Source organism: Eschrichtius robustus, chromosome 11 (genome assembly GCF_028021215.1).
Source record: "Eschrichtius robustus isolate mEscRob2 chromosome 11, mEscRob2.pri, whole genome shotgun sequence".
In the NCBI taxonomy this organism is placed as follows: domain Eukaryota; kingdom Metazoa; phylum Chordata; class Mammalia; order Artiodactyla; family Eschrichtiidae; genus Eschrichtius; species Eschrichtius robustus.
Window position 1 is genome coordinate 18,553,590 of NC_090834.1, and position 26,504 is coordinate 18,580,093.

A 26,504-nucleotide genomic window follows, 5' to 3' on the forward strand; every position below is an offset into this window, starting at 1 on the left:
AGAAAGAGAAAAACAAATACAGTATGCTAACATATATATATGGAATCTAAGGAAAAAAAAAAAAAAAAGGTCATGAAGAACCTAGTGGCAAGATGGGAATAAAGACACAGACCTACTAAAGAATGGACTTGAGGATATGGGGAGGGGGAGGGGTGAGATGTGACAGGGTGAGAGAGTGTCATGGACATATATACACTACCAAATGTAAAATAGATAGCTAGTGGGAAGCAGCCGCATAGCACAGGGAGATCAGCTCAGTGCTTTGTGACTGCCTTGGGGGGTGGGATGGGGAGGGTGGGAGGGAGGGAGATGCAGGAGGGAGGAGATATGAGAACGTGTGTATATGTGTAGCTGATTCACTTTGTTATAAAGCAGAAACTAACACACCATTGTGAAGCAATTATACTTCAATAAAGATGTATAAAAAAATAACATTTGTATTTCTGTAATATTAAGTATAATACCAATTTCAGTAAAATAATAGAGTTGGGGAGTTATGGCATGAAAGCAAATAACAGCTCCATTTTCCTCCCCAGAACAAAGTATATTAAATTAATTATCCAGTCAGTTATCCAATCACATCAAAAATATATAATCTTTGTGCATAGGGTCAAGACTACCACTCTCTTCAATCCAGGTTGGGTGGGGGGTAGGGAGGAGCCATTGATATTTACTTCTTGCGGGGGGTGCACCTGGAATTGTGTAGTACTCAGACTATACAGGTGTACACAGGATGGCATCATTTGAAAGAGAAACAATAAACTTTTAAAATTAAAGTTCCCCCTTTTTGCAATCAAAAAAGCAAGTTGCTATTGAATAAACATTTCTAGGTACCTTGAGAAAAAAGGGACTGTGCACAGATACAGAGGGACTCTAGTGGTTCAGCAAAGGTTAGACTGAGTGAACTTGCTCTGCAGATTTTTATGAACTTCAAATAGATACTTGAGAAAGGCAGGTTTTAAAATGGTATACAGTTGTCCCTCAGTATCCATGGGGGATTGGCTCCAGAACCCCCTCAGATACCAAAATCTATAGATGCTCAAGACCCTTATGCATAAAATGGAGAAGTATTTGCATATAACCTACACACATCCTCCAGTATACTTTAAATCATCTCTAGATTACTCATAATACCCAATACAATGAAATGCTACGTAAATAGTTGTTGATGCATGGCAAATTCAAGTTTTGCTTTTTGGAACTTTCTGGAATTTTTTAAAATAAATATATTTATTTTATTTATTTATTTTTGGCTGCCTTGGGTCTTCGTTGCTGCATGCGGGCTTTCTCTAGTTGCAGAGAGCAGGGGCTACTCTTCGTTGTGGTGCGCAGGCTTCTCATTGCGGTGGCTTCTCTTGTTGCGGACCGCAGGCTCTAGGCACGTGGGCTTCGGTAGCTGTGGCACATGGGCTCAGTAGTTGCGGCACATGGGCTTAGTTGCTCTGCAGCATGTGGGATCTTCCCGGACCAGGGATCGAACCCTTGTCCACTGCATTGGCAGGCGAATTCTTAACCACTGCACCACCAGGGAAGTCTCTGGAATTTTTTAAAAATATATTTTCGAGGCACAGTTGGTTCAATCTGCAAATGCAAAACTCATGGATATGGAGGACTGACTGTACAAAATGAAAACACTGAATTCACAAGTAGTTCCCCAAGAAACAGCTTGGAGGAGGTACAGAGGGGACTCCCAGCCAAGATTGGCTCTGAGGGGCTCAGGGCAGTTAAAAAAAGACCCCTAGTGAGAGCCCAAGATTGGGTGACACCACTTTCTTCCAAGTTTTACTGGCTGAGAGAGCCTGAAATAGATCATATCTCACCCACTAACACACAAAAGGCACAGTTCTAGGCTTAGCTGCAATCAAAGAGGGTCCCCTCTTAACAGGGGAAAAAGTCCAAAATGTTGTTTCTATTACTGAGAAATATAGCTTTTAGCTACTCTTTCATAACAAATATACTTTTACATCTATGAAATGTCCCAACCAGTTTCTTTATCACTGTCATGCCAAGTTGTGAATATAACTCGTTGACTCAGTCATGTGGCTGGGGAGGAAGGTCTCTATGTCTTAATGTTTCATTTTCACTGTCATTTTATCTAGTTGGTTCTTATTAACTGCCATGTTGATGCCTTCACTTGTTTTTCGCTTCCTGCCAAGCACTTTGTCATGTTACACGTAACAATAGTGTTAAGATTTTTTTTCCTAATATCTTATGGGGATGTCTGGGAGGATTTGTCATTCCGCCCTAAAGAACACAATGTCAAAAAGAAGTTTGAGGCTAAAACTGAAGTCTTTTTTTTGTCAAGGGAAACAAGTTTCTCAATGCCAGCTGGTGAACATAATTGGTTCTCTGGTGGCATTATTCACAGCTTTTCCCTCTGTGCATCTCTTTCTTTTTTTTTTTTTCTTTAGATGCCTTCCATCTTGCTTGTTAAAAGCAAAGGATATTTCAGAGAATTGGAATTCATTAGTCTTCCTAACAGAGGGAGTCTATTTAGATCTAAATTGGTGGTTAGCAAATATACAGATAATTCCCGCACATTCTTATTTATCTTTCCCAGTTCCAAAGACTATAGAAACAGATGCCTCAACGTCTGGCTGGGAGGCTCTAGTCAATGGACTGGAATACAAAGGAATCTTGGATTCAGAATTGACAAAACTCAATAGAAACAAATGGAAACTCTTCCCTGTTAGTAGATTATCTCTATAATCAGATTTCCCTAAGGTACACATAATACCCAGAAATTCTAAGACAAGACTGTAGTCTTTCATGTAAACAAAACAGGAGGCAAAACATAACGGAAGGGAGGGGCACTGATGAAAGCTGGGCTGAAAGCTCTTCACTCCAAACAAAAGTTGCCAGCAGTTCAGCTGCTGGTAGATGCATCCAACAAGTTATCTATTCACATTGGGAGTGTCCTTGTCTGAGCAGAATTTGTGAGCAATTTTTATCAAGTCCTTCAAACCAGCCCTGCCTCTGGAACGAACTTTAGGAGCAGCCCACCTGAATGTAATAGAGACATTTGCAAAGTATATTAGACTAAGTCGTTCATAAAGACAACCCTAGAATTAATTGTACTCACATATCTTAATTAATTGGTTAGACAAATATCTACCCAGTAGCTTTGAAGTAAGATATACTATGCTGCATATTGTGGGAAATAGGACCATGAGTTAGAAAATCCTTCCCTCAAGTAGCTATTAGTGTATGTGACATTTTAACAATTAACTATGGGCATTAAGAAATATACATACTTCGTTGGATTCAAAAGAGGGAGACATTGCTGTCAGTTTGGAGAATTGAGGAAAATTTCTCTTAGGAGCTGAGATTTGAGGACTATAATATTTGATAGATGGCAAATGAAGAGGGAAACACATTCAGTGGAGGAAATAGAAGAATTAACAGCATATAGGCAGGAAACAAGAAGTTCAGGTTCATTGTAGCATTGAGTACATGTAGAAGATAAAGTTAAGACAGTAGATAGGAATAAAACTAGAGGGATGGAATATAAGATTTTCCCATATTCCTGAAGGCAAGTTTTCCAAATCCAATAAAATATGTCTAACATACTCTTGTAAAAAGTTAGTATACTTCACAACAGTGGAGAAAAGTATATCTTTGAAAAAATAATGGTGTTCTCCTTACCCACCATAAGGGATATAATTTTATTTTCTTTTGTTGGGGTAGGAAGAAAGAGTTAGATTAAAATTTTCAATTTGATACAGCTGTTCCAAGGGAATTAGTAATATAAAGACTTTACTCCTTTTCTTTATCTCCAAATAAGCCTCTAAAGGAAAGCCTGAGCAATTCTACTTCACCTTCATCAATATGAAGTCAGAAAGTAGAAGAATGAGGAGAGACCTAGAAACCTGTCTTCAGCTCTTAACTCAAGGCTGATTCTATCTCTTCCCTGGAGTTTCATATAACATGGCTCATATCGTGTCTTTATTCAAATCATGCTTTTCCCATTGGACAATGTCCGATAAACAATATAGACATAATAACCCACTGACAACTAAATAGCAAGGACTAATATCTCTTAAGTAAGTGAAGATGCAGCCCCAGAAAATTGTCTCCAAAATTCTAGTTCAACATCCAAATAGAAAAGAGATTTAAAGGAGTTTTCTATTGGAGCTTTGTGTAAGACTAGGTCTTTTGGAGAGTAAGGGTGGGCGTTTTCTGGCATTTAATTAAACAGTATTTTCTAGGATCTTAGATATAGTACTTTTACTAGTGTGAGTGGGAAAATAAAGCTGAGAAAAGTGAAATTGTGTGCTAAAAGGAGGATTTTTTGTGTTTCATTTAAATGTACCTGCTTATGGCCGCATAGCACAGGGAGATCAGCTCCGTGCTTTGTGTCCACCTAGAGGGGTACGATAGGGAGGGTGGGAGGGAGACGCAAGAGGGAGGAGATATGGGGATGTATGCATATGTAGAGCTGATTCACTTTGTTATACAGCAGAAACTAACACACCATTATAAAGCAATTATACTCCAATAAAGATGTTAAAAATAAATAAATAAATGTACCTGCTTATGAAGAGATAATGAGTAGGGGTTTATCTAAGCTCAAGGAAAATTATGCTAAAATAACTTCATTAGCTAAAAAATAATTTAAACCGTGTTATAACAGAAAATTTATACTTTCAGTTTTAAAGTATTTATTTTTCATCAATTTCAATACCTGAGTCTCAGTCAAAAAATCAGAGTCTCTGATTCATAGTGCAGCACTAAGATATTAACATAGAGAAACACCTCCATTAAAATAAATTAAAGAGAAATTATTGAATTATTTTTTTAAAGTACATTAAAATAATAATATTGTATTGTAGGGCGTATTATGTATGTAAATGTAAGGGGAACAGGTAAATAGAATTTTACTGTTGTAAGATTTGTACATTTTATATGAAGTGTAATAACATTAATTCTAAGTACATTGTATTAAGTTAATGATGGGTATGGAAATACCTAAAATAACATCTAAAAATAATACACAGAGGGATTGCAAAAAAGCTACTTTGATTTTAGAGGAACTAAAATCAAATATTAAAAAATATTTAATTTATCCAAAGTAAGGCAGGATAAGGGGAGCAGAAAACAGAAAACAGATGAGACAGCTAGAAAACAAATAGCAAGATGGTATTGGTAAATGGACAAAACACTTCCATTAAAATGCATAGATTGATGGGTTAAAATAGCAATACCCTGGAACACTACTCATCAACAAAAAAGAGTGAACTATTGATACACACAACAACTTGGATGAACCTGAAGGGAATTACACTGAATGAAAGAAGCCAACCTCAAAGGTAAGATACTACATGGTTCCATTTATATAATATTCTTGAGATAACACAATTATAAAGATGGAGAAGGGATTTATTGGTTGCCAGGGGCTAAGGGTTAGAGGGGAGAAAGGATTGTGGCTATAAAGGAACAGTACCAGGGAGCCCTGTGGTGATGATTGTGTAGCTTGATGTGGTGGTAGTGGTGGTTACACAAAGCTACACATATGATAAAATTATAGAGAAACATACACACACATGCAAATGAGTATATGTAAAACTGGAGAAATCTGAATAAGCACCAAAGTCCATTTTCTAGTATTGATACTGTACTGTATTTTTGCAAGATGTTAACATTGGAGGGCATTGGGTGAAGGGTGCACAGAACCTCCCTATAAATTTATTAGCAACTTCCTGTAAATTTATAGTTATTTCAAAATAAAAAGTTTAACAAAATGAAAGACCAAACTACATGCTCTGTCTAAGAGATGACTTTGAGTACCACAGAAATTGAAAATAAAAGGATGGCAAAATACATACCATGCAAAAAGTAAGCATGAAAAAAACTTCAAGAAAAAGAATATTACCAGAGATAAAGAAGGGTATTTTATAATGGTAAAAGGTTCTGTTTGTTAAGAAGACATACGATCTTAAATGCGTATGCATCTAATAACAGGGAAGAGAAATAGACAAACCACAATTATAATTGGGGATTGTTATACCCCTCTCTATGAAATTAATAGAACAACTGGACAAAAAAATTGTTATAGGAGATTTTAACAAAATTATAAACACATTTATTGAATTTACATTTATAGAACAGTGCACCCTTCTATTCAACATTGCACTAGAGGTTCGAGTCAGGGCAGTAGGCAATAAAAGGAAAGAAAAGCTATAAAGATTGGAAAGAAAGACGTACAGCTTTCATTATTCGCAGACAACATGATCTTCTACAGAGAAAATCTGAAAGAATCTACAAGAAGACTCAAAAATTAATGAGATGGCAGGGTCACAGGATCAAGGCCAATATATACAAATCAGTTATATTTTTGTATGCTAGCAAGTAACAGAGACCCAAAATTAAAATACATTTATATTATTAAAATTTTAATTCTCTTTCTTATCAAAAAATATCATTTATAATAGCATCAAAAATGTGAAATACTTAGGGATAAATTTAACCAGATATGTGCAGAACACTGAAAAACACTAAACATTATGCAAAGAAATTAAAGAACTAAACAAATGGAGAGATACACTGTTGTCATGGATTGGAAGCTTATTGTTAAGATGTTGATTCTCCTTAAATTGATCTATAGATTTAATGCAATCTCAATAAAAATCTGGTAGTCTTTAAAATAGAAATTGATGAATTTTCTTAAGTTTATATGGAAATGCAAAGTACCTAGAAGAGTCAAAACAATTTTAAAACAGAAGAATAAGGTTGGAAGACTCACACTATCTGATTTCAAGACTTCTGTAATGCACAGTAATTGACACAGTGTATTGATGTAAGGAGAAATATATTGATTAGTTGGACAGAATAGAATGCAAAAATAGACCAAAACTATATAAAGAACTTCTGCAACTCAATAATAAGGTAATAAACAACCTATTTTTTTAAAAGTAAAAGATTTGAGCGAATACTCTATTTTAAAAGATATACAGTTGACAAGTAAGCACATGGAAGGATGTTCAACATCATTAATTTTTAGTGAAATGAAAGTTTAAAACCACATCGAGATATCACAAATCTACTGTGTGGTGACAAATCTACTAGAATGGTTAAAATTTAAAGAGATTGACAATATCAAGTGCTGGCGATCATGTGGAGGAACTGAAACTCTCAGACATTGCAGGTGGAATGCAAAATAACACATCCACTTTGGAAAACAGTTTGGCAGTTTCTTATAAAGTTAAACATAGACTTATACAACTCAGCAATCCCACACCTAAGTATTTATCCAACAGAAGTGAAAACGTATGCAAATGTTTATAGTGACTTTATTCATAATTGCTCCGATTTGGAAACAACCCACATCACATGTCCAACAACTGGTAAATAAGTAAACAAATTGTAGTACATTTGTACAATAGAATACTGCTACTGATATATGCAACAACACAACACTGATGGCTCTCAAAGGCATTATTCTAAGTGAAAGAAGCCAAAAACCAAGAATAAAATACAAAATGATTCCATTTATATGACATTCTAGAAAGGCAAAACTATAGGGAGAAAAAAGAAAATCTGTAGTTGCCAGAGACTGGGGCTAGGGGGAAGGGACTGGCTTAAAACAGATGAGTTTCAGGGACTTCTCTGGTGGTCCAGGGGTAAAGAATCCCCCTTACAATACAGGGGATGCGGGTTTGGTCCCTGGTTAGGGAACTAAAATCCCACATGCCGCAGGGTAATTAAGACCGTGCACCACAACTACAGATCCCAGGCACCCTGGAGCCCACGCGCCACAACTAGAGAAGAGAAAACCCACATGCCACAACTAGAGAGAAGCCCACACACTGCAATGAAAGATCCTGCATGCCTCCATGAAGATCCCTCATGCCGCAACTAAGACCTGATGCAGCCAAAAATAAATAATAAGTAAATCTTTAAAAAAAAGATGAGCTTCAGTCTATATAATTTATACCTCAAATTTTACAATGCATCAAAATTTCATAGGATGCAGTTAAATTAGTGCTTGGAAAACTTATAACTTTAAATGCTAAAATTATAAAAGAAAAAAGGTTTAAAATCAATGATATAACTTTCCACTTTAAGAAACAAGATAAAGAAGAACAAATTAAGTACACAGTAAGTAGAAGAAAGGAAATAAAGATAAGAGTAGATATCAGTGAAATAGAAAACAATAAGGAAAATTCAAAACCAATATTTGGTTCTTTAAAGAAATAAATTAAATTGATAAACATTTGGCAATATTGGTCAAGGGAAAATAAGAGAAAACACAAATTACCAATATGAGGAATGAAAGAGGCAGTATCACTGGAGATCCTTTGGACATTAAAAGAATTAAAAGAGAATATTATGAACAAATAAATTTGCAACTTTGATGAAATAGACAAATTCCTTGAAAAATACAAATTACCAAAACGGACACAAGAAGAAATAGAAAATTTGAATATTCCTATATATGTTAATGAAATTGAATTTATATTTAAATACCTTCCCACAAAGATAACTCCAGTCCCAGATAGTTTTACTGGTGAATTTTATCAAACATTAGGGAAGGAAATTATCCATGTTACACAATTCTTTCAGGAAATTGAGGAGGGAACACTTTTCAACGAGTTTTATAAAGCCAGAATAACCCTGACACCAAAACCAGACAAATACATTACAAGAAATAAAACTATAGCCCAATACTCCTCATTAACATAGATGCAACCTGCAATAAGTAGGAATTCAAATCCAGAAATATATATCAAGATCAAGCGGAGTTTATTCTAGGAATGCAGGGGTGGTTTAACATTTGAAAATCAATCAAAAATAATTTACCATATTAACTGCATAAAACAGAAGAATCATATGATCATTCAAATTGACTGAGAAAAAATTTGATGTAATTTAGTATCATTCATGATTTTTAAAATATCTCTCAGCACATAGCAAATAAGAGGGGACTTTTTCAACCTGATAAAGATCATCTATGAAAAATCTATAGCTAACATCACACTTAGTGGTGAAAGATTTTTCTGTAAGAATGGAAACAAATAAAAATGTCTGCTCTCACCACTTCCATTAACACTGTAGTAGAGGTCTTAGGCAATGCAACAAGACAAGAAGAATAAAGGGCATACAGATTAAAAAAGAAAGAAGTAAAACTATTTGCAGATGAAATGATTGCATATGTAGAAAATATTAATCTGAAAAACTACTAGAATTAGTAAGTGAATTTTGCAAGGTCACAGGACACAAAGTCAATGTACAAAATGAATCCTATTTCTTTATAATGACAACAAATAACTAGAACATTTAAAATTTTAAGTAATATTTATAGCCACATCAAAAATACTTTGGGATAAGTTTAATGGAAATATGTATAAAACTTCTACATTTAAAATTATAAAACACTGCTGAAGACCCAAATAAATGGAGAGACATACCATATTCAAAGACTGGAAAACTCAGTGTTGTTAAATGTCAATTCTCCCCTAAATTTCTCTGTGGGTCCCACACCATTCCAAGCAAACTCCCAGCAGGTTTTTTATTTTTAATGAAGTGTGACAAACTGAATATAAAATTTATGTAGAAGTACAAAGGTTCTAAAAAGTCAAACTATCTTAAAAATGAAGAACAAAGTTCAAGGACTTACACTATCTGATTTCAAGATATCAGACAGTCTGACACTTATAAGTTAACTTAATTTTCAGCCAAGACATCAAAGCAATTCAACGGGGAAAGGAAAGCCTTTTCAAAAAATGGTGATGGAACAAATCCTTTCTAAATGCAAAAACAAAAACAAAACAAAACACAAAACAACAGCAATGACCTATGCCTCACACCATTACAAAAATTAATTCTCAAGATCACAGAACTAAATCTATGGAGCTAAAAACTATAAATCTTCTGAAAGAAAATATAGGAAAATATTTTGGTAAACTTGTAGTAGCAAAGATTTCTTAGACAGTACCCAGAAAGCACTAACCATAAATAAAGAACTGGTAAAAAAATGGACTTCATTAAATTTTAAAATTTCTGTCCATCATAAGACCCATTAGGAAAATGAGTAGGCAAGCCACAAACTGAGAATAAACATTTGCAATACATAGATGACAAAGGACTTGTGTCCAGAATATATAAGCAATCCCTATAAATCTATAATAAAAATACAACCAACAAAATAAAAAATAGGAAAAGACTTAAACAGGTACTTCACAAAGAAAGATATATAAGTGGCCGATAAACACATAAAAAAAGAGCCCTTAATTATTAGCCATGGGAAGTATAAAGAAAAACCACAATGAAATATCCCTACACGCTTACCAGAATGGCTAAAATTAAAAAGACTGATAACACTTAGTGTTGGTGAAGATGTGGGGAAATGGGAACTCTCATAGCTGATGGGCGGGAGTATACAATGCACAACCACTTTGTAAATCAGTCTGGCAGTTTCTCATTAAATGTACATCTATCCTATGAGAAGTGGCAGTTATTCCACTTCTAGGTTTTACTGAAGAGAAATAAAAACATATGTACACCAAAATACTTGTACAGAAATGTTCACAGCAGCTTTATTCATAATATACTAAAACTGGAAACAACCCATATGCCTATCAACAGGAGAATGGATAAACAAATCATGGTATAGCCATAACCAAATACTACTTATCAATAAAAAAGAAAAACTACTGATATGCACAACAACATGAATGAAGCTCAAAAATATGATGAAAGAAATCAGAACAGCGGTTGTCCTCGTGGATGGAGGGGATGATGATTGACTGGGAAGGAAATGGGAGATCTTTCTGGGGTGATGGAAATGTTTGACCTATTGATAGGGATATGGATTATGTGGGTGCATGCAATAATCAAAACTCATACTGTGCATTTCAATATCTGTATATTATACCTCAATTGGAAAAAAAGTTTTGAGAAGTAAATTGAAAAACAATTATTAAACTACTTTAACAAACAAGCTCAGTAAAGTCTGCTTTTAAAAGAAATCAAAAGAAATTTGGGATCTATTGATACTGAAGACTTTGTAATTAAGAAAAAGGAGAAAGAAGAAGCAGAGATAATTACACGGGCCATCACTGAGGGCTTCCTAAGACCTCTGCTAACTGCTTTACATGCACTTTCTCATTTAATACCCACAACAACCCATTTTTCAGACATAGTAGGAAAGATGAGCTTTAATAAACAAATCTTCCCACTACCCTTAGCAAATACCTTAGGTATAAAGTCCCTTAAAAACTCAGGATAGCAAGGCACTTTTTCCCCCCTTTTAAAATTTCAGGCAGTGAGTTGTAGAAGTTGTTTCTATCATAAACCCACTACTATCACTAAGAAATGTGAACCATAGAAAATAATGCCTATTACCATTTTGGGTTTCAGCAATGCTCATAAAATATGTTCTGTGACCTATGACCACAATTCTTAAAACATCTTATTTCTGTGAAATTCCTATTTCTAGACTATCTGCCCTCACAATATAAGTCGGGGGCTAGAAAGCATGATTTGCCTAATAAATATTTACCCCAGGCTCACTGCTGAGTCTAGCACAACTTCTCTATCAGCTCAACGAGAGTCTCAAGAATAAAACTTCTCCTAGACCCCTGCGTAAACAGCGGGTAGTTTTACAAAAGAATGATGGGACTAGGAGATGGTAAGATGGTCCTTACCACATCCAACACAGCGCGGACAAACACATCCAGGTATACTGTGGTGGCCTGGGTCCAGTTGTGAACTGGCCTCACTTCCTTGCGATATTTCTGTAATAGCTGCTTGGTGAGATGATGCAGAGCCGAACTCCTGGGATGAGGGGTATCTATGGCCAGGATTCCTGAAAAAGAAAACTATCATCGTTTTCATCGTTTATGAAAAGAAAAGGAACTTAGCATCTTTAGGACACTTCAGGCTGCTCAGAACTCAGTGGCTCCTAGCAGGATATAGTTTTCAGCTCATCCAAACTGCTTAAGTTCACAGCCAACTAGCGGGCTTATTGGCAGACACTTATTTAAAGTAAGCTGATGACATAGAAAATAAACTTATGGTTACCAAACTGGAAAGAGGGGGAAGGGATAAATTAGGACTTTTGGATTAACAGATACACACTACTGTATATAAAATAAACAACAAGGACCTACTGCATAGCACAGGGAACTATATTCAGTATCTTATAATAACCTACAATGGAAGAGAATCTGAAAAAGAATACGTGTGTGTGTGTGTGTGTGTGTGTGTGTGTATAACTGAATCACTTTGCTGTATACCTGAAACATTGTAAATCAACTATACTTCAATTAAAAAGCAAAAAAAAAAAAAAAAAAAAAAAAGCAAAGTAAGCTGATGGTCTAAGTGCCCAATGGAGAAATCTCATTGTAAAGATAAATAAATCAACCCCATCTCTGAGGATGCAAACTTGCACCTACAGTTCCATTTTTACAACAATCTTGCATCTTGGAGACAATATCCTTTCTTTTTTCCTGTATCACCCCCTCCCGGTACATAGGAAAAAGCTTCCTATGCACTTAGCCAACATTTAACTTCCTCTTTGGATTTTTCTTTGGATTTTCCATTCATAATTCAAAATCACATAGAAAGCCCAAGCAGAAACATGGACAAACCAGTTGAACCCAGAGATTTGTGTGGATTTCTGAATAATGGGATTAGTGAGATTCCAATTCATATTTTTCTCCTCAAAAATATATCTGTTCTCTCACTCTGCCTTAAAATGCACTTGTCAGAAAATGAGATCTTCATTTTGGGAAAATTCTCTGTGGTTCCAGGGAACAACCATTTCCTATGACCCAGGAATCTTGATTTGTAGAGGAGCCGTGATTGGTGTTGAGGCCGGGAAGGCCAGGGGAAAGCAAGCAAGAGAAATGAGCACCAGCAATTGGAAGTGACAAATCTGTGAGGACTTTCTCAGAATTGCAGAAAGATATTTTGTTCACCAGCTTTGCCGGCCCCTGGGGGATTCAAAGCTTCGCTAAGTCATTGGACTGAAGCAAATTGCACACCTCCCGCCAACAGCGCCTGAGTGAAACCTGTCCGTAGTGTCCTGCGCGTGAATTCACCTCGGCTCTCAGCAGTTTTGATGGTTATTTTGATGAGCTGCTGAAGGCACGCGGGATCCAACAGAAAACTGTAAATGAGATATCCTCTCCCCATGCGACAATCCTGTTTATGCCCATCTCTTTATGAATGATGCTGTGTCACTTGCTGCCGCAGGCAGCAATTTCTATATTTATCAATGTCGGTGTGACCAAAATGCTAACAACGGTGCTGGCGGTGCAATTCCAGACTCATTGTGGGCAGTGGAATATTCACTTTCATTACCATCTGAACTGGGAATCTAATTAGCGTTTTAACTCCCTAACTATTCACCCGACAAGACGCCAGAAGTGGCAACAGCTATGCTGGCATGCGGGACTAAGGTGGGTGGCTCGCATCAGGCATCATCTTTAGTTTTTGTGAACTGTGATTGTCAAAAAACGTGCTGTGAATCTCTCTACCTGAGACTGTTTCTCGCTGGCGGACCCTGGGGGGAGAGAATTCTGGAGCCCAAAGCAAAGCTGCTCTGGTGCTTTTCCTGAGAACTTCGCTTTGGGCGAGTTCACTCTTACCTCCCTTGGAAGCTCCCAATTCAAGTCCCAGTTGGGGAACCACTGAAATGTGCCTGTTTCAATACAGGAAACCACTTGAGACAGAGTTAAGACATAATTCTGAGAAATGAATGTGTGTTCCCTATACCCTCTGTTCATGGAGACTCAAATTCCCCTCTGATACCTTTTCTAGGAAACAATCCAGAGGTCCCCTATGGGTAAACACATACTTTCTAGAATGTGTCAAAGTCTTTGGGTAAAAAGAGAACGTTCTGGAAGCTGGAAATAGGAACAAAAGAGAAACAGGCAATGATTGGAGAAAAATCAGAAGCAAACGGAAGTATGCTTAAATAAACTACAGAGGGAAAGAGTTCTTTGTTTAAAATGGGAAGAAATAATGAATTACATTTCTACTATGAGTGCAAATTTGCCTGAGAAGAAAGATCAATTAGAGGAGAGAGATTAAGGATTTAAGTGACCATTAATTAACAGTAAATTATGCCCCTTGAAAGCTAATGTGACATTCACACAGGCACTAAATGACTCACAGTTCAGTGATGTTTCAACAGACACTGATGGAAACTATCAACAGACCCAGGAGAGATTCCTCACTAGCACTGCCTCCTTGAATGACAATAATCAGCTTCAAATAATTCACTTGTAAAATTTCTGGAAAGTAGAATGTGTTAGGAACTGAGCTGTGAAGCACTTTTAGGTGAAGAGAGATTTAAAAAAGATAAGAATACAGTAGAATTATTCCTTTGTTTTCCTTATTTCAATGAGTTACACACACGCCTATCTTAGAGTGTTCTGGGCACTTTGATGAAAAAAGCTCTTTTTGCTTTAGTGAGTATACCACCTTTAGGATTATAAGAGAGTGATACTGAGACAGGCTGGGACCTGGGACCTAGTGCTTTGCTGCAGTGCTTACACCTGGACAAACACCTCCTTAAGAAGCAAAATACAAAGAAACTAAAAGGGACTAAAAATAACTGTGTGCATGTGCAGTTAGGGCAAATTATGGACAACAAGATACAAAAAGACCCAAAAAACCCAGCTGCCACTTCTGAAGAGCAGGGGGCAAAAGCAGGGTATTGCACATGCCCCCTGCACACAGCACCACCAAAGGGGTGGGCAGACCACCTCAGCCACCGCTCCGACCCGACCCCTGGACCCGCCCCTACCCTCACCCCATGTAAGGAAGCAGCTCGTCCCACCTCAGGAAGCAAGCAAGGGAACCTGTTACTTGTTTTTGCTCCTCCCTGCTATAGTAGGGGTCCCAGTAGAGCCTTGCCTGAATTTCTTGTCTGGCCTCTTATCAATTTCTATTGATTAAGGAAGGCCAAGAAAACTGGTTGGTAGCAATACATATATCTGAGATGTTACAAGGAAACAGAGGTTTGGGTGCATGGTACTACTGAATACCTAATACTGATTAAATAATTTGTTGTGTGCCAGGCACTGGGCTGAGAGCCCTTTACATGAATTATCTCATTTAACTTCTACAAGAATAGGTACTCTACAGCCCCGTGAAGGGTCACTTACAGGTGAGGGACTCTAGGCCTAGTGAGGTGAGTACCACTGAAGATCACACAGCTTGTAAGTGAGGAGGCCGGAATTTAAACAAGACTGATCTGGATGCAAAGGTCAAGCTCTTACTCTGGCACTACCCTGAACTGGCTCCCTGAGAACACTAGGAACAGCAGTGAGTAACCCTTCAAAAGGAAGAGTTGCATGTTGTACATTTTTGGACAGAAACAGCCCATTGTTATTTTCTGTGTTTGTGGGTTTTTAAAAAATATTTATTTATTTGGCTGTGCCGGGGCTTAGTTGCGGCACTCGGGATCTTTTAGTTGCAGCATGTGAACCCTTAGTTGCTGCCTGTGGGATTTGTTCCCTGACCAGGGATCGAACCTGGGTCCCTTGCATTGGGAGCACGGAGTCTTAGCCACTGGACTGCCAGGGAAGTCCCCATTTGTGTGTTTTCAGGTCAGTGATATCTTACATTTGCATTGCACCTTACAATTTCATAATGCTATCTTCTTCGGTCTTCATGAATATACAAAAGAAACAGTTAACTTACAGGGAAACAGAGTCTCTAAGAGGTTAATTGACTTGCCCGGGGTCACGTGGCTGGTGAGTAGAGTGGCAGGAACTAGATGGCTCTAATCCAGGCCTCCTACCCCAGCACACTGTCTCCTGGGTGCAGCGGTGAATTGGTGGTTGGTTCAGGGCTTTAATGTTTACAAATCATCTTGATATTAAACCAGTAAAAATTCCAAAGCATGAATTTTTCTGCAACAAATGTTCTCAGTATGATTTATGGTCAAGCACTGATTATGAGACACTATTAAAACACTTTCTCTGCCACAGTTAGAGCAAAAATCAAGCATAATGCAAAACATTAGAAAGAGAAATCATTAAGAAGAATTTCTTCTGTTTTCAAACCTTCATTTTTCTATTTTACCTTACTTAGTTTAATGTTCACAATTATTTTCTGCTAAGAAACCCGTTTGACATTTAATGAAATTCCCTCTGTTTTCATTTTTATAATTAAGATATGCTTTTATCCTTTAAGTTCAACACCCAGCATTTTTATACTTTAATGATAAGTGGCTATTTTTCTTCTCTACCCAATAAAAAAAATCATTGCCAGCTGCTTGGCTACCAAATTCCTTCCTCATCTCCGTAATTGACTCATTCCACTTTCAGTTATATTTCAAAACATGGAAATTCAGATACGAGCTCTAGGAGAACCCTCAAGAAAATGGGGTGTTGGGAAACACCAGCATAAACATAACTTTTTGATTTGTGTATATTTCCTAAGAACCAATTGTATCCTAATTCAAATGGCTCAGTTCAGTAGAGTTAATACTGGCACTACGGAATTTTAGTTCCAGAAATTTAGGGAAAGAAAACATATATACATATATATATATATTAGTTTCTAAAGTATTTTTCAGGGGAATTGTACACTCAAAACATGCAAGTTTATAGAGCGCATCTTTAGAGAAACACTCATCACCTACACAGACTTTGTACGGCTGGATGTAAAGCCCCTAATACCAAAATGACATCCAGGTTTCTGTAGCCCTGATGGATCCAAGGGACTCTCTCCCTGGGTTACTAAAAGCCAAGACTACTTTGGATAATAAAAATATACTATTCAGACATAAAAGTAAATCTGAAAGAGAATACCCCAAACTCTCAATGTCAATTGTTGTAAAGAAAGCTTGATTTCTAAGGAAGCAGAAATTTATCAGACAATTATAACATTTCAGAGCATATTTTCAGCCATGTGTAAAGCCCCACTGTGTGACCCTAGGTGTATATACATCTATAATTGTAGGAGCAAAGTCGTAACAAATTGTTGGTCTCTGTGTAGCTTCACAGGACCGACGTTTTATAGATGGTAAATAAAAACAAACACTTGTGAGGAATTATACAGCACAACGTAGAAAACCATGTCTCTAGCTTCTAGGCGTTAATATTCAAAGCCTAGTAATATCATTAAAGGACTCACCTGAGGTGGCCACCAGGACCAAAGGCCACAGAGGGGCCATTGAACGTGCCAGTGTTCCCCAGGCACTTCCAGAAGATGAGAAACACGAACTTGCCTATTGGATGGAATGCCACTCAATCTTTCCTGAAAGACCTCCTTTCCATTCCGTTCTTCTCTGTTTGCCAGTTTATGCTGTCCTTGCTGGTGCTATTTTGTAAACACTAAATGGGACCAAGGGCAGTACCAGCACCACACAAATGTTTTGGAATTGATGCCATTGCAATACCTCTTAACTTCTCCATTTGGTTCTGCCCCAGGATCAGATCTTGGCCAACATTTCAATTTCCCTGACAGGAGATAGCTAAGTGAATAATGTAATCTAAGAGGAGCCCCTAAGGAGGGGAAATTCCACACTAATGTGATTTCCTTTACAGCGTTTACCTAAGGCAGTGCTCTTGCTGACATTTAGGACACTAATTTCATTAATAATTGAGATCCAAATAGCTGATCTAAATCAGACTTATGCAGTAACATCTTCAGCATTTGACTATGATTTTTGGACTCTTGAATTACACTAAGCTAATGGAAACCTGGTATTGTCAAATGAAGAGCAACTGCTAACAGTACAGTGGGAAGAGTGCCTTTTGTTTCTCCTAAGCCCCTTTCATTAAAAGAAACATCGATTTTTGATAAATAGAAATGCTTCTTAAATTCTCACTGCCCACAATTCAGAAAGTAACTACGTAAGAGAGAATGCGTCTAGGCTTACTGAAGATGAAAACTACTAAAGTTTAACATCACTCAATAAAAACTGGGTTTTTTTTGTTCACTTTTTGATTGAGCCCCATTCACTTTTCATTATTAAGGAAAAAGATGCATCATTCCACATTACTCTATCTTGCATTGGTAGACCCCTAGATGCTCTAGAAACAAAAATTAAATTTCATACCATTTCCAACATCTGCCTGCTTTTTACTATAGATGGAATGTAGAGGCACAGGTCTGAGAAAAGTTTTCACAGAACAAACTGAGGAGGGGGGAAGTATATACCTGATCCTTGTTCTCCTAATTATTTGGTCCCTTTGTTTAGAATCCATGAAGCTCTCTTTTTAATTTTCATCTACCAGTAAAATATAGATGTTGGTGAAAGCAGTTACAAATATGGAAAGGGAGAAAACTAGGATGAACCGTGTAGTGTTGAGCTGGTTTTGGAAGTATCAGAGTGAACTCTTGGTTTTCAATACATGTAGCTAAATATTGAAATACATACAAATATAAGCGTGTGTGTACATGTGTTCATACATGCATATGTTCCTAGCTCTGTCCACTAGAGCACCTGAGAGCAAGAACACCCTAACAAAAATGAGTACACCTAACACCCAGATCTTGGTCTCTAAATAGCATACATACCTACAAGGAAGAAATGGAGAAATGCGTGATGCCAGGGCCAGGGCAGGAAAGTAGAAAAAGAGCCTAGAACGCTTCCTTGTATCACAAAGCAAAAAAGTGCTAAAAGAATCATGGGGACAGGATAAAAGGACAGAGTCAGCTTGAAGGGGCTCCCACTGGCCAAATCTGTGATGATTCAAGCATCAAAATCAATAATGATGGCAAAGAATTATAACTCATGAAGTAGAATAACAATCCATGAGTCCATCCTGATTTAAATAAAGAGATGAATGGGAAGAAGAGAAAACTTTTCCCTTAAATTAGAATTGCCAACTAATAAATGTAGAAGAAATAATGGAATCTTTATAGTGATAATTAATTCACAAAAGAAACATCAATGGGTGATAAAAACTAGTGGGCAAAAGTTTGATGAGGAACAGGACATTAACACAAAATACTTATTAAATACAAAGATTTAAAAAAATCTTTCAGGATTTCTCTGGTGGCGCAGTGGTTAAGAATCCGCCTGCCAAGGCAGAGGACACAGCTTCAAACACTGGTCCAGGAAGATCCCACATGCTGTGGAGCAACTAAGCTCGTGTGCCGCAACTACTGAGCCTGCACGCTGCAATTACTAAAGCCTGCGCGCCTAGAGCCCGTGCTTCGCAACAAGAGAAGCCACCGCAATGAGAAGCCCGCGCACCGCAACAAAGAGTAGCCCCCGCTCGCTGCAACTAGAGAAGACCCAATGCAGCCAAAAATTAATTAATTAATTAATTAAAAAAAAATCTTTCAATGGAGAAGTCTGGCAGACAACACCTTAATCAAATGATGAAAATTAGCATCACCAGTTATGGGAGTTGTGCACCGTGAGATCTGAGAAGATGCAGCAGCCCTTCTGCTGTCATCCTGCCAAAAATTCATAACTTGAATCTATCCAGGAGGAAACCCCGTATTGTGGGACATTCTACAAAACAGCAGGCGTGTAATCTTCAAGTGTCAAGGATATGAAAGTTAAAGGAAGACTGAGAAACCGTATCAAACAAAAGGAGATTAAAGAGGCATGACAACTCAGTGCAACGTGCGATTCTGCAGTGGATCCTTTTGTCATAAGAATATTTTGGAGAGAACTGGTGAAACTCAAATGGGGTCTGTGGATTAGATGGTAGTAATATAGCGATGTTGAATTCCTAATTTTGATTGTATTGAGATTATGTAAAATAATGGCCTTGTTTGTAAGAATAATGCTCTAAGTAATCACAGGTGGAGGGTCATCATGTTGGCAACAAACTCTCACATGGCTGGTGGGGGTGGAGAGTTCTTTCTACTTCCTGTGCTTCCAGTTTTGCTGGGCATTTGAAAATACTTTTACTTTTTCAGAAGAAAAAGTAAAAAAACGAAATATAACCTGGTAGAGGAAATTGGATACAAAGTTATGGAAAGTTTGAGAAATACCCTTGAGATCGGGTAGAAAAATAAATGGGGCTTCATCAAGAGGTAAGATCATCAAGGACTGATCCGGCCATCAAAATCCCATCACTTCCCATCAATGCTTTGAATTGTTGGCTTCTACCTATGAGATGAATTAGGACAGGAGAAAGGCAAGCTGCAGGAAGCAGACCATTTTTTATTTTTTTATGGGCAGGGAACACAGAAGCTTGCCTTTATGCAAAGGTTTAATTGAGATGGTAATCAACATTATCTTCTTCCCACACATTTTAGTAAGCCATGGCTCTAAGTCAAACCTGCTGGGACACGCTTGCCCTCCCTTCCAGCTCACTTTCTCATATACCCATCTGTTGCTGGAAGGCCACTGCTAATGACGTGTAATACAGGTACATTACGACCTTCATTAGCTAATTTAACAACAGTCTGGTGATCCTGCCTATTACAGCTCTTTATTGACTGATGAATTTTGCAAAGACAGGAAAGGTTTGTGTGAGTGACTTGTCTTCAAAGTCGTTTATATACAGATATTTCCTGATCTTCCCTTGATCGCCCTGCTCTGCACCACCAGATGGCTCAGAGCTTTCTTTTCCCAACCTTACTGTCCTGTCTAGGTTCAGTTTATATACTCAGTGCCTTTACATTTGGTATCTGTCCCTTGCTCAACCTTTAATTTTACATGAAAACCATCTCTTCTCAACTCCTTAAATTCAATACTGTTTACTCACATTGTTTCTTGCAATCCATTAGTCAAAGATTTCATCCCCCTTAGACATCTCTTTAGGAAGGATGAATGCAGGGTGAACCCTGTTCAGACCCTTCAAACAGGTCAGGGTATTAAAGTAAAGAAAATGGAATTGTCAGGGGATAAGCATTCAGGCTTCTTAAATATCACCTGGGGAAAAAAAGACCTATTAATCTGAAGTTTGAATCTGCCATTCTCTGAGAGCAGTTCAGGCCAGGCCTAACATTAAGAGAGTACCTAGAAATATATTTATTTCGGAAGTCCCCTCTCCACATTCCTATGAGCCCTTGCACTTTGTTTTTCCATTATTTCCAAGTGAGATATGACACCTCTTGGACCAGTTTTTTGGAAGAAGCAGTGGGAGAGTGTTTATTATGCAAACATAATAAGGAAGTGTTTATTATGCAAACAGCAACTGAGTTATGTGTCCTTTAAGACTACTAAATAGTTTTTAATTACTGCTATATCAGTAAATCCCATAAATATGCAAATGCAATTAGTTGACAAAATAGGCCTTAAATATCTTTATTCCTCTCCAACAAAGTTCTTTGAAGTTAATCGCTAACTCTCTTTGTTCACTCCCTTGGCAGTAGTGCTAAAATTGACAGGAATTTTGACAGATGTACATATTCAGGGAGAATGAAATTTTCTGAGCACATCTGGTCAGGCTGGAGGAGAAAAGCAGAAATGGACACTCTAGCCAAACTCAAATATTTAATGAGTAGAGTCCCATATGAAATTTCTTTTATTCCATAGCATTGTCTTCTGAAATAAATATCAAGGTAACCACTTGGGTACCACTTCAAGTTCAAAGCTACATTGAACATTTGCTTTTTTTTTCTGGCACAGGATTTCATTTTTTAATAATAATGCACATTTTCTGGTCCCTAAAAATAAACAAATAAACAAAGAAATATGGTCCGCCATGACCCTGGCCTTTCGTGGTTATGTGACATTGTTTTCCATGAGAACATAGGAGCTAAGGTTCCAGGCTTTGGAGTCAGACACACCTCATTTTGCCACCCAGCTCCATCACTTGCTAGCTGCTCATGGCCTTGGTCAAATTGCTTACTGTTTCTAGGCCTCAGTTTTCACAACTGTAAAAAGGGTATAATAGGCTCTGTTTAGTTTTCTATGGTTGCATAACAAATTACCACACACTTAGCAGCTTAAAACAAAGCTTATTTGTGAGCTCAAAGTTCTGTAGGTCAGAAGCCCAGGCACAGCAGGGATAAACTCTCTGCTCAGGATCTCACAAGGCAGAAATCATGGTGGTATGCTGGAGCTGGCTCTTACCGCATCAAAAGGGCCAACTGTGGGGACTTCCCTGGTGGTACAGTGGTTAGGACTCTGCGCTTCCACTGCAGGGGGCACAGGTTCGATCCCTGGTCAGGGAACTAAGATCCCGAAGGCTTCCCTGCACAGCCAAAAAAAAAAAAAAAAAAAAGGCAGAGGGGCAACTGTGTACATCCCTTCCCAACCCCGTGTTCAGGTTAGTAGCTTGAAATCAGCCACGACGGAAGTATCTGCCACACGGGAACCAGCAAACACTAAAAATCAGGTCTCCTCTGACCAGCTGGTTACTAAACACCCACTAGCACCCCAGGGCCCACTCCCTTGAACTTACAGGGCTTCATAGACACCTCCATTATGGCACTTAATTCAAGTGTATTATGACTATTTGTTTACTTTCCTATCTCTCAGAATTCTGTGGGTTCCTTGAAGGCAGAGCACTGTATCTTATTCATCCTTCTATCTCCAGCACAGAGCTTGGTACCTAGTGAGTGCTCATTAAATGTTTGAGAAGGATGGAAAGAGGAGAGGAAGGAAGGAATTAACAAATAGGCAGAAAAGAATTTTGGTTTATGCAGGAAAGATGGCACCAAGAAGGGCCTAGCTTTTTCACAACCACATATAATATGCTATCTTTTCACTACCCATCTCACAAAGGATGGTGAGAATGATGACTTGGGTTCAGATCAAGACTGCTTTTATTTAGTTTGCTCCAGAACTAGCCAGCAAGCCGTGAAAAGGATAAACATGGGACACAAATGCAGGAAGTTCATGCCTCTCTTTGAGTCTCTCAGAGGGTACCTAAAATTCGGGGGTCTTGTGATCACCAGGAGTGAGATGTCCCCCCAGAAGCCAGAGGAATGCAGACCTGGGGGCTTGCTGCTTCTGTGTATTCCTCCAATGACAGCAGTTCCAGAAGTTGCTTAGACTGCAGTGTAAAGCAAATAGTCTGACTCACGATGCCATGCTGGTCAGGCCTTCTGTACAGATCATGAGCCTTCACGTCTTGCTGTGCCAGCACTGGGGAATCTCTTGTGACCTGTGGCTCACCGCAGAGCCCAGGACTTTTCCGTTTAGGTTATTTAGGAGTCTTCTGTGGAGAGGCCTGGATACGGTCAATCACAGAAACCAGTAAGATATTCTGGTATGGTCTAAATTTCTGGATATTTCTATCTCTGCTGTGGACTCAAGATGGGCAAGGGCTTTGATCTTTTAGAGCTTGCTTTATTCGTTCATTCATTCACTCTGTGGAGAATTGTGGTAGACACTGGGGAGAGAAAGATAAGGGAGTTCAAGGAAATTGGGGTGGAGGTAATAGGTAAGAAACACCTAGAATACAATGAGATAAATGCCAGCAGATGAGTGAAGTGGGGGAAAATAGAAGTAAAAAAAAAAAATGGAGCCCAGATTTGGGGTGAGGTGAGGAGAGGCTTTTCACAAGTGACATTTGTGCTGGGTAAAGATAGGTAGGTGAGGAGAGAACTAGGAGAGCAAAAGGAAAAGCATGTGAAAAGGCTGGATGGTGAGATGAAAGAGCACGATAGAATGAAATGATGCCATTTCAGCAACATGGACAGACCTAGAGATTATCATACTAAGTGAAGTAAGTCAGACAGAGAAAGACAAATATCATATAGTATCACTTATATGTGGAGTCTAAAAAAATGATACAAATGAACTTATTTACAAAAGAGAAATAGAGTCACAGACATAGAAAACAAACTTATGGTTAACCAAAGGGGAAAGGTCAGGGGGGAGGGATAAACTGGGAGTTTGGGATTGATATGTACACACTACTATATATAAAATAGATAACTAATAAGGCCCTACTGTATAGCACAGAGAACTCTACTCAATACACTGTAATGACCTATATGGGAAAAGAATCTAAAAAAAGAGTAGATATATGTGTATGTATAACTGATTCACTTTGCTGTACAGCAGAAACTAACACAACATTGTAAATCAATTATACTCCAATAAAAACTAAAAAAAAAGAAAAGAAGAGAAAGAGCATGGTACCTTCCAGGGGGCTGCAAGCCTCACTGTGTAAAATTGGGAGGCAGATAATTCCAGATTCACATGAGTTGAGTGGATTAATAAGTTCGTGTTAAAAAGCGTTGAAGAGAGAATAAAACGGAAAAGTGAAATACTGTATGTCTGTATAAGTGCTGTTGTTATAAACCTGTCTTCAAATGGCCTGTAGCAATTATTCTAAAATGCACAACAGCTGTATTTGTCCCCTTTCTGCCATTGCTGAAATTTACACTGTCATTGCTCCAGGAGGAAGGCTTGGCACTAATAATAGGCTGGCTGACTATGGCTGGAGTGTGACAGACCTCTAGTCAGAGCCCTTCAAGACTGCAGAGTGGGAAAAGGGAAAGCTACTTGGAAGTCAAAGTGAATGTAATCAGAGCGCTGCCTTGTGGCAGCTGTCATACCTGCAGCCCCAGAAAACGCCAAGCTGTTTTCTATTTTATTACACGGTGCACTTTTACGTGACTTGAAAGTCACGTCCCACCTCTGTTCGTGTCACCACTCTTTTTTCTTTGTTCTGACTGTCCCTCTTTAGATTCCCCAACATCAACTCACACCAAGCTGTCTAATCTATTTCCATGCTGCTTACAAATGTCAACCAATTCCTCCCTGCTCACTTACTTTTGTTCCTCCAAACTCTTTGTTTCTGGGAGTTTCCCAGTGACTCAGTGACTTCCCTACTCTGTTCCTAAGAGCAGGAATAGGTAAAGCCTTGATGCTCCTTATCTGAAAAGTTATAAACAGTTATTATTAAAAGTCATATAGAATTTTAATATTAGACAGAAAGTATAAAATTCCATAAAGCTGAATGTCTTAGATTGGGTTTTCCTGAAACATACCTGAGATAAGGATTTGTGAACGCGTGTTTATTGTAGAAGTACTCACAATAGAAATAGCTAAGGAAAAACAGTGGTCATAGCCTCACACTGCAGGGAAACTGACAGAAAGCTACACTAACACTTTGTTCGTTAGTAAGGGAGCCTGGTGGCATACTCACACCTGTCCGTCATTGGCTTTGGGCCTGGGGGGCAGGGGTGACAGGGAGTGAACTCCCAGGCATCTTCTGCTCTTTTCTTGGGCAGACAAAACTTTAGTAGCCCAAGGAAAGTTCTACAAAAGTTCTAGGTATTGGCATTTGGAAGCAATAGCACATAGAAGTTGAGATAAGGGAGCACAGAAACAGTAAAAAGGGATCTGAGAAGAGCTGGGAAGATCACTGAAGGTTTCCACTGAAGAGTCAGCAAAGATGTGTGGGAGATACTAAGTTTCTTATTTTTCCAGAAGACTGTTACACTCTAAGGAACCTGATGATCAACTTTGTTTCAGAGCCTAATCATACAGAAATATAAAAAGCTACCTTTCACACCTGAAACTAACACAACATTGTAAATCAACTACACTCCAATAAAAAATTTTTTTTAAATAAAACAAAAAGGTACCTTCAAATTAATACTACCCCACCCTGAAGGAAGCTCTTCTCTCCCCAAAATATTCAATGATGATTTTGCCATAAATTTTAGCAGAGGCACATGATTCCTAACTTGATCACATCTTTTAAGAATAATATATGAAGGGATTTCCCTGGTGGTCCAGCGGTTAAGACTCTGTGCTCCCAATGCAGGGGGCCCAGGTTCGATCCCTGGTCAGGGAACTAGATCCTGCATGCTGCAACTAAGAGCCTGCATGCTGCAACTAAGAGCCTGCATGTCGCAATGAAAAAAAAAAAGAAAGCTCCTGCGGGCCGCAACGAAGATCTCGTGTGCTGCAACTAAGACCTGGCACAGCCAAATAAATAAATAAATAAAAAATTTTAAGTATTAAAGAATAAGATATGAAACCATAAAATCGGAAGTCTAAATTATAATGGCATGAAGTCTAAACAAGAAGTTTGCAACCCTGGCAGCACACTGGGATCATTGGAGTGCTTAAAAACTTTAAAAAAATTACGTGGGTCCCAACTTCACAGATTCTGATGTTAAGGTAAAAGGTGGGAACAAGGCACTGGCATGTTTTTGAAACTCCACAGGTGACTCTGATGTGCAACCAGGTCTGAAAATCACAAGTTTAAATCAGTGCAAATAGATGCACTTGTAGATGGATGGAATGAATTTCGCTTCATTCATTATTGAATTCTACTTTGAGGCTTGTAAAAAGAAACTGTCAGGATATTTGCCCTGTGTACACTTCCTTTCTTTGATAATTGCCTCCTTCTCCAGTTCCCATGGCCATGTGTGTATTGTCTTCCCAACCACTCTGATCAAAGCCAATAGGACAAGGGGTGGACATCTGGTCCAAGTGGACCACTAGACTCTCTCCCAGAACTTGGGGGATAAGTCACTGGCCAGTTGGTTAGTGGTGCTGGGGCTGGGAAAGTGTCATGGACCTGGGGCCGGGGGAATGTCAATTTCCACCATTTCCACAGAGAAGCAACTGGACGACAGAGAATGAGAAGAAAACAGACCTCTAGAGAGATCAAGGATGAGAAATCACGTGGCAGCAAAGAGAAGAGTAACTGATTCCT

General features: G+C 38.2%; 1 protein-coding gene across 1 annotated transcript in view; it reads right to left on the minus strand.

The window, feature by feature from the left end:
- HTR3B (5-hydroxytryptamine receptor 3B) overlaps nucleotides 1–17,134 on the minus strand; it is a 41,835-nt gene extending 24,701 nt beyond the window's left edge. The window contains exons 1-2 of the mRNA XM_068556047.1: nucleotides 17,095–17,134; nucleotides 11,646–11,806 (exon numbers count right to left, since the gene is read on the minus strand). Coding sequence (XP_068412148.1) covers nucleotides 11,646–11,806; nucleotides 17,095–17,134 — 201 coding nt within the window. The remainder of the gene's footprint in view (nucleotides 1–11,645; nucleotides 11,807–17,094) is intronic.
- Between the last annotated feature and the right edge of the window lie 9,370 nt (nucleotides 17,135–26,504).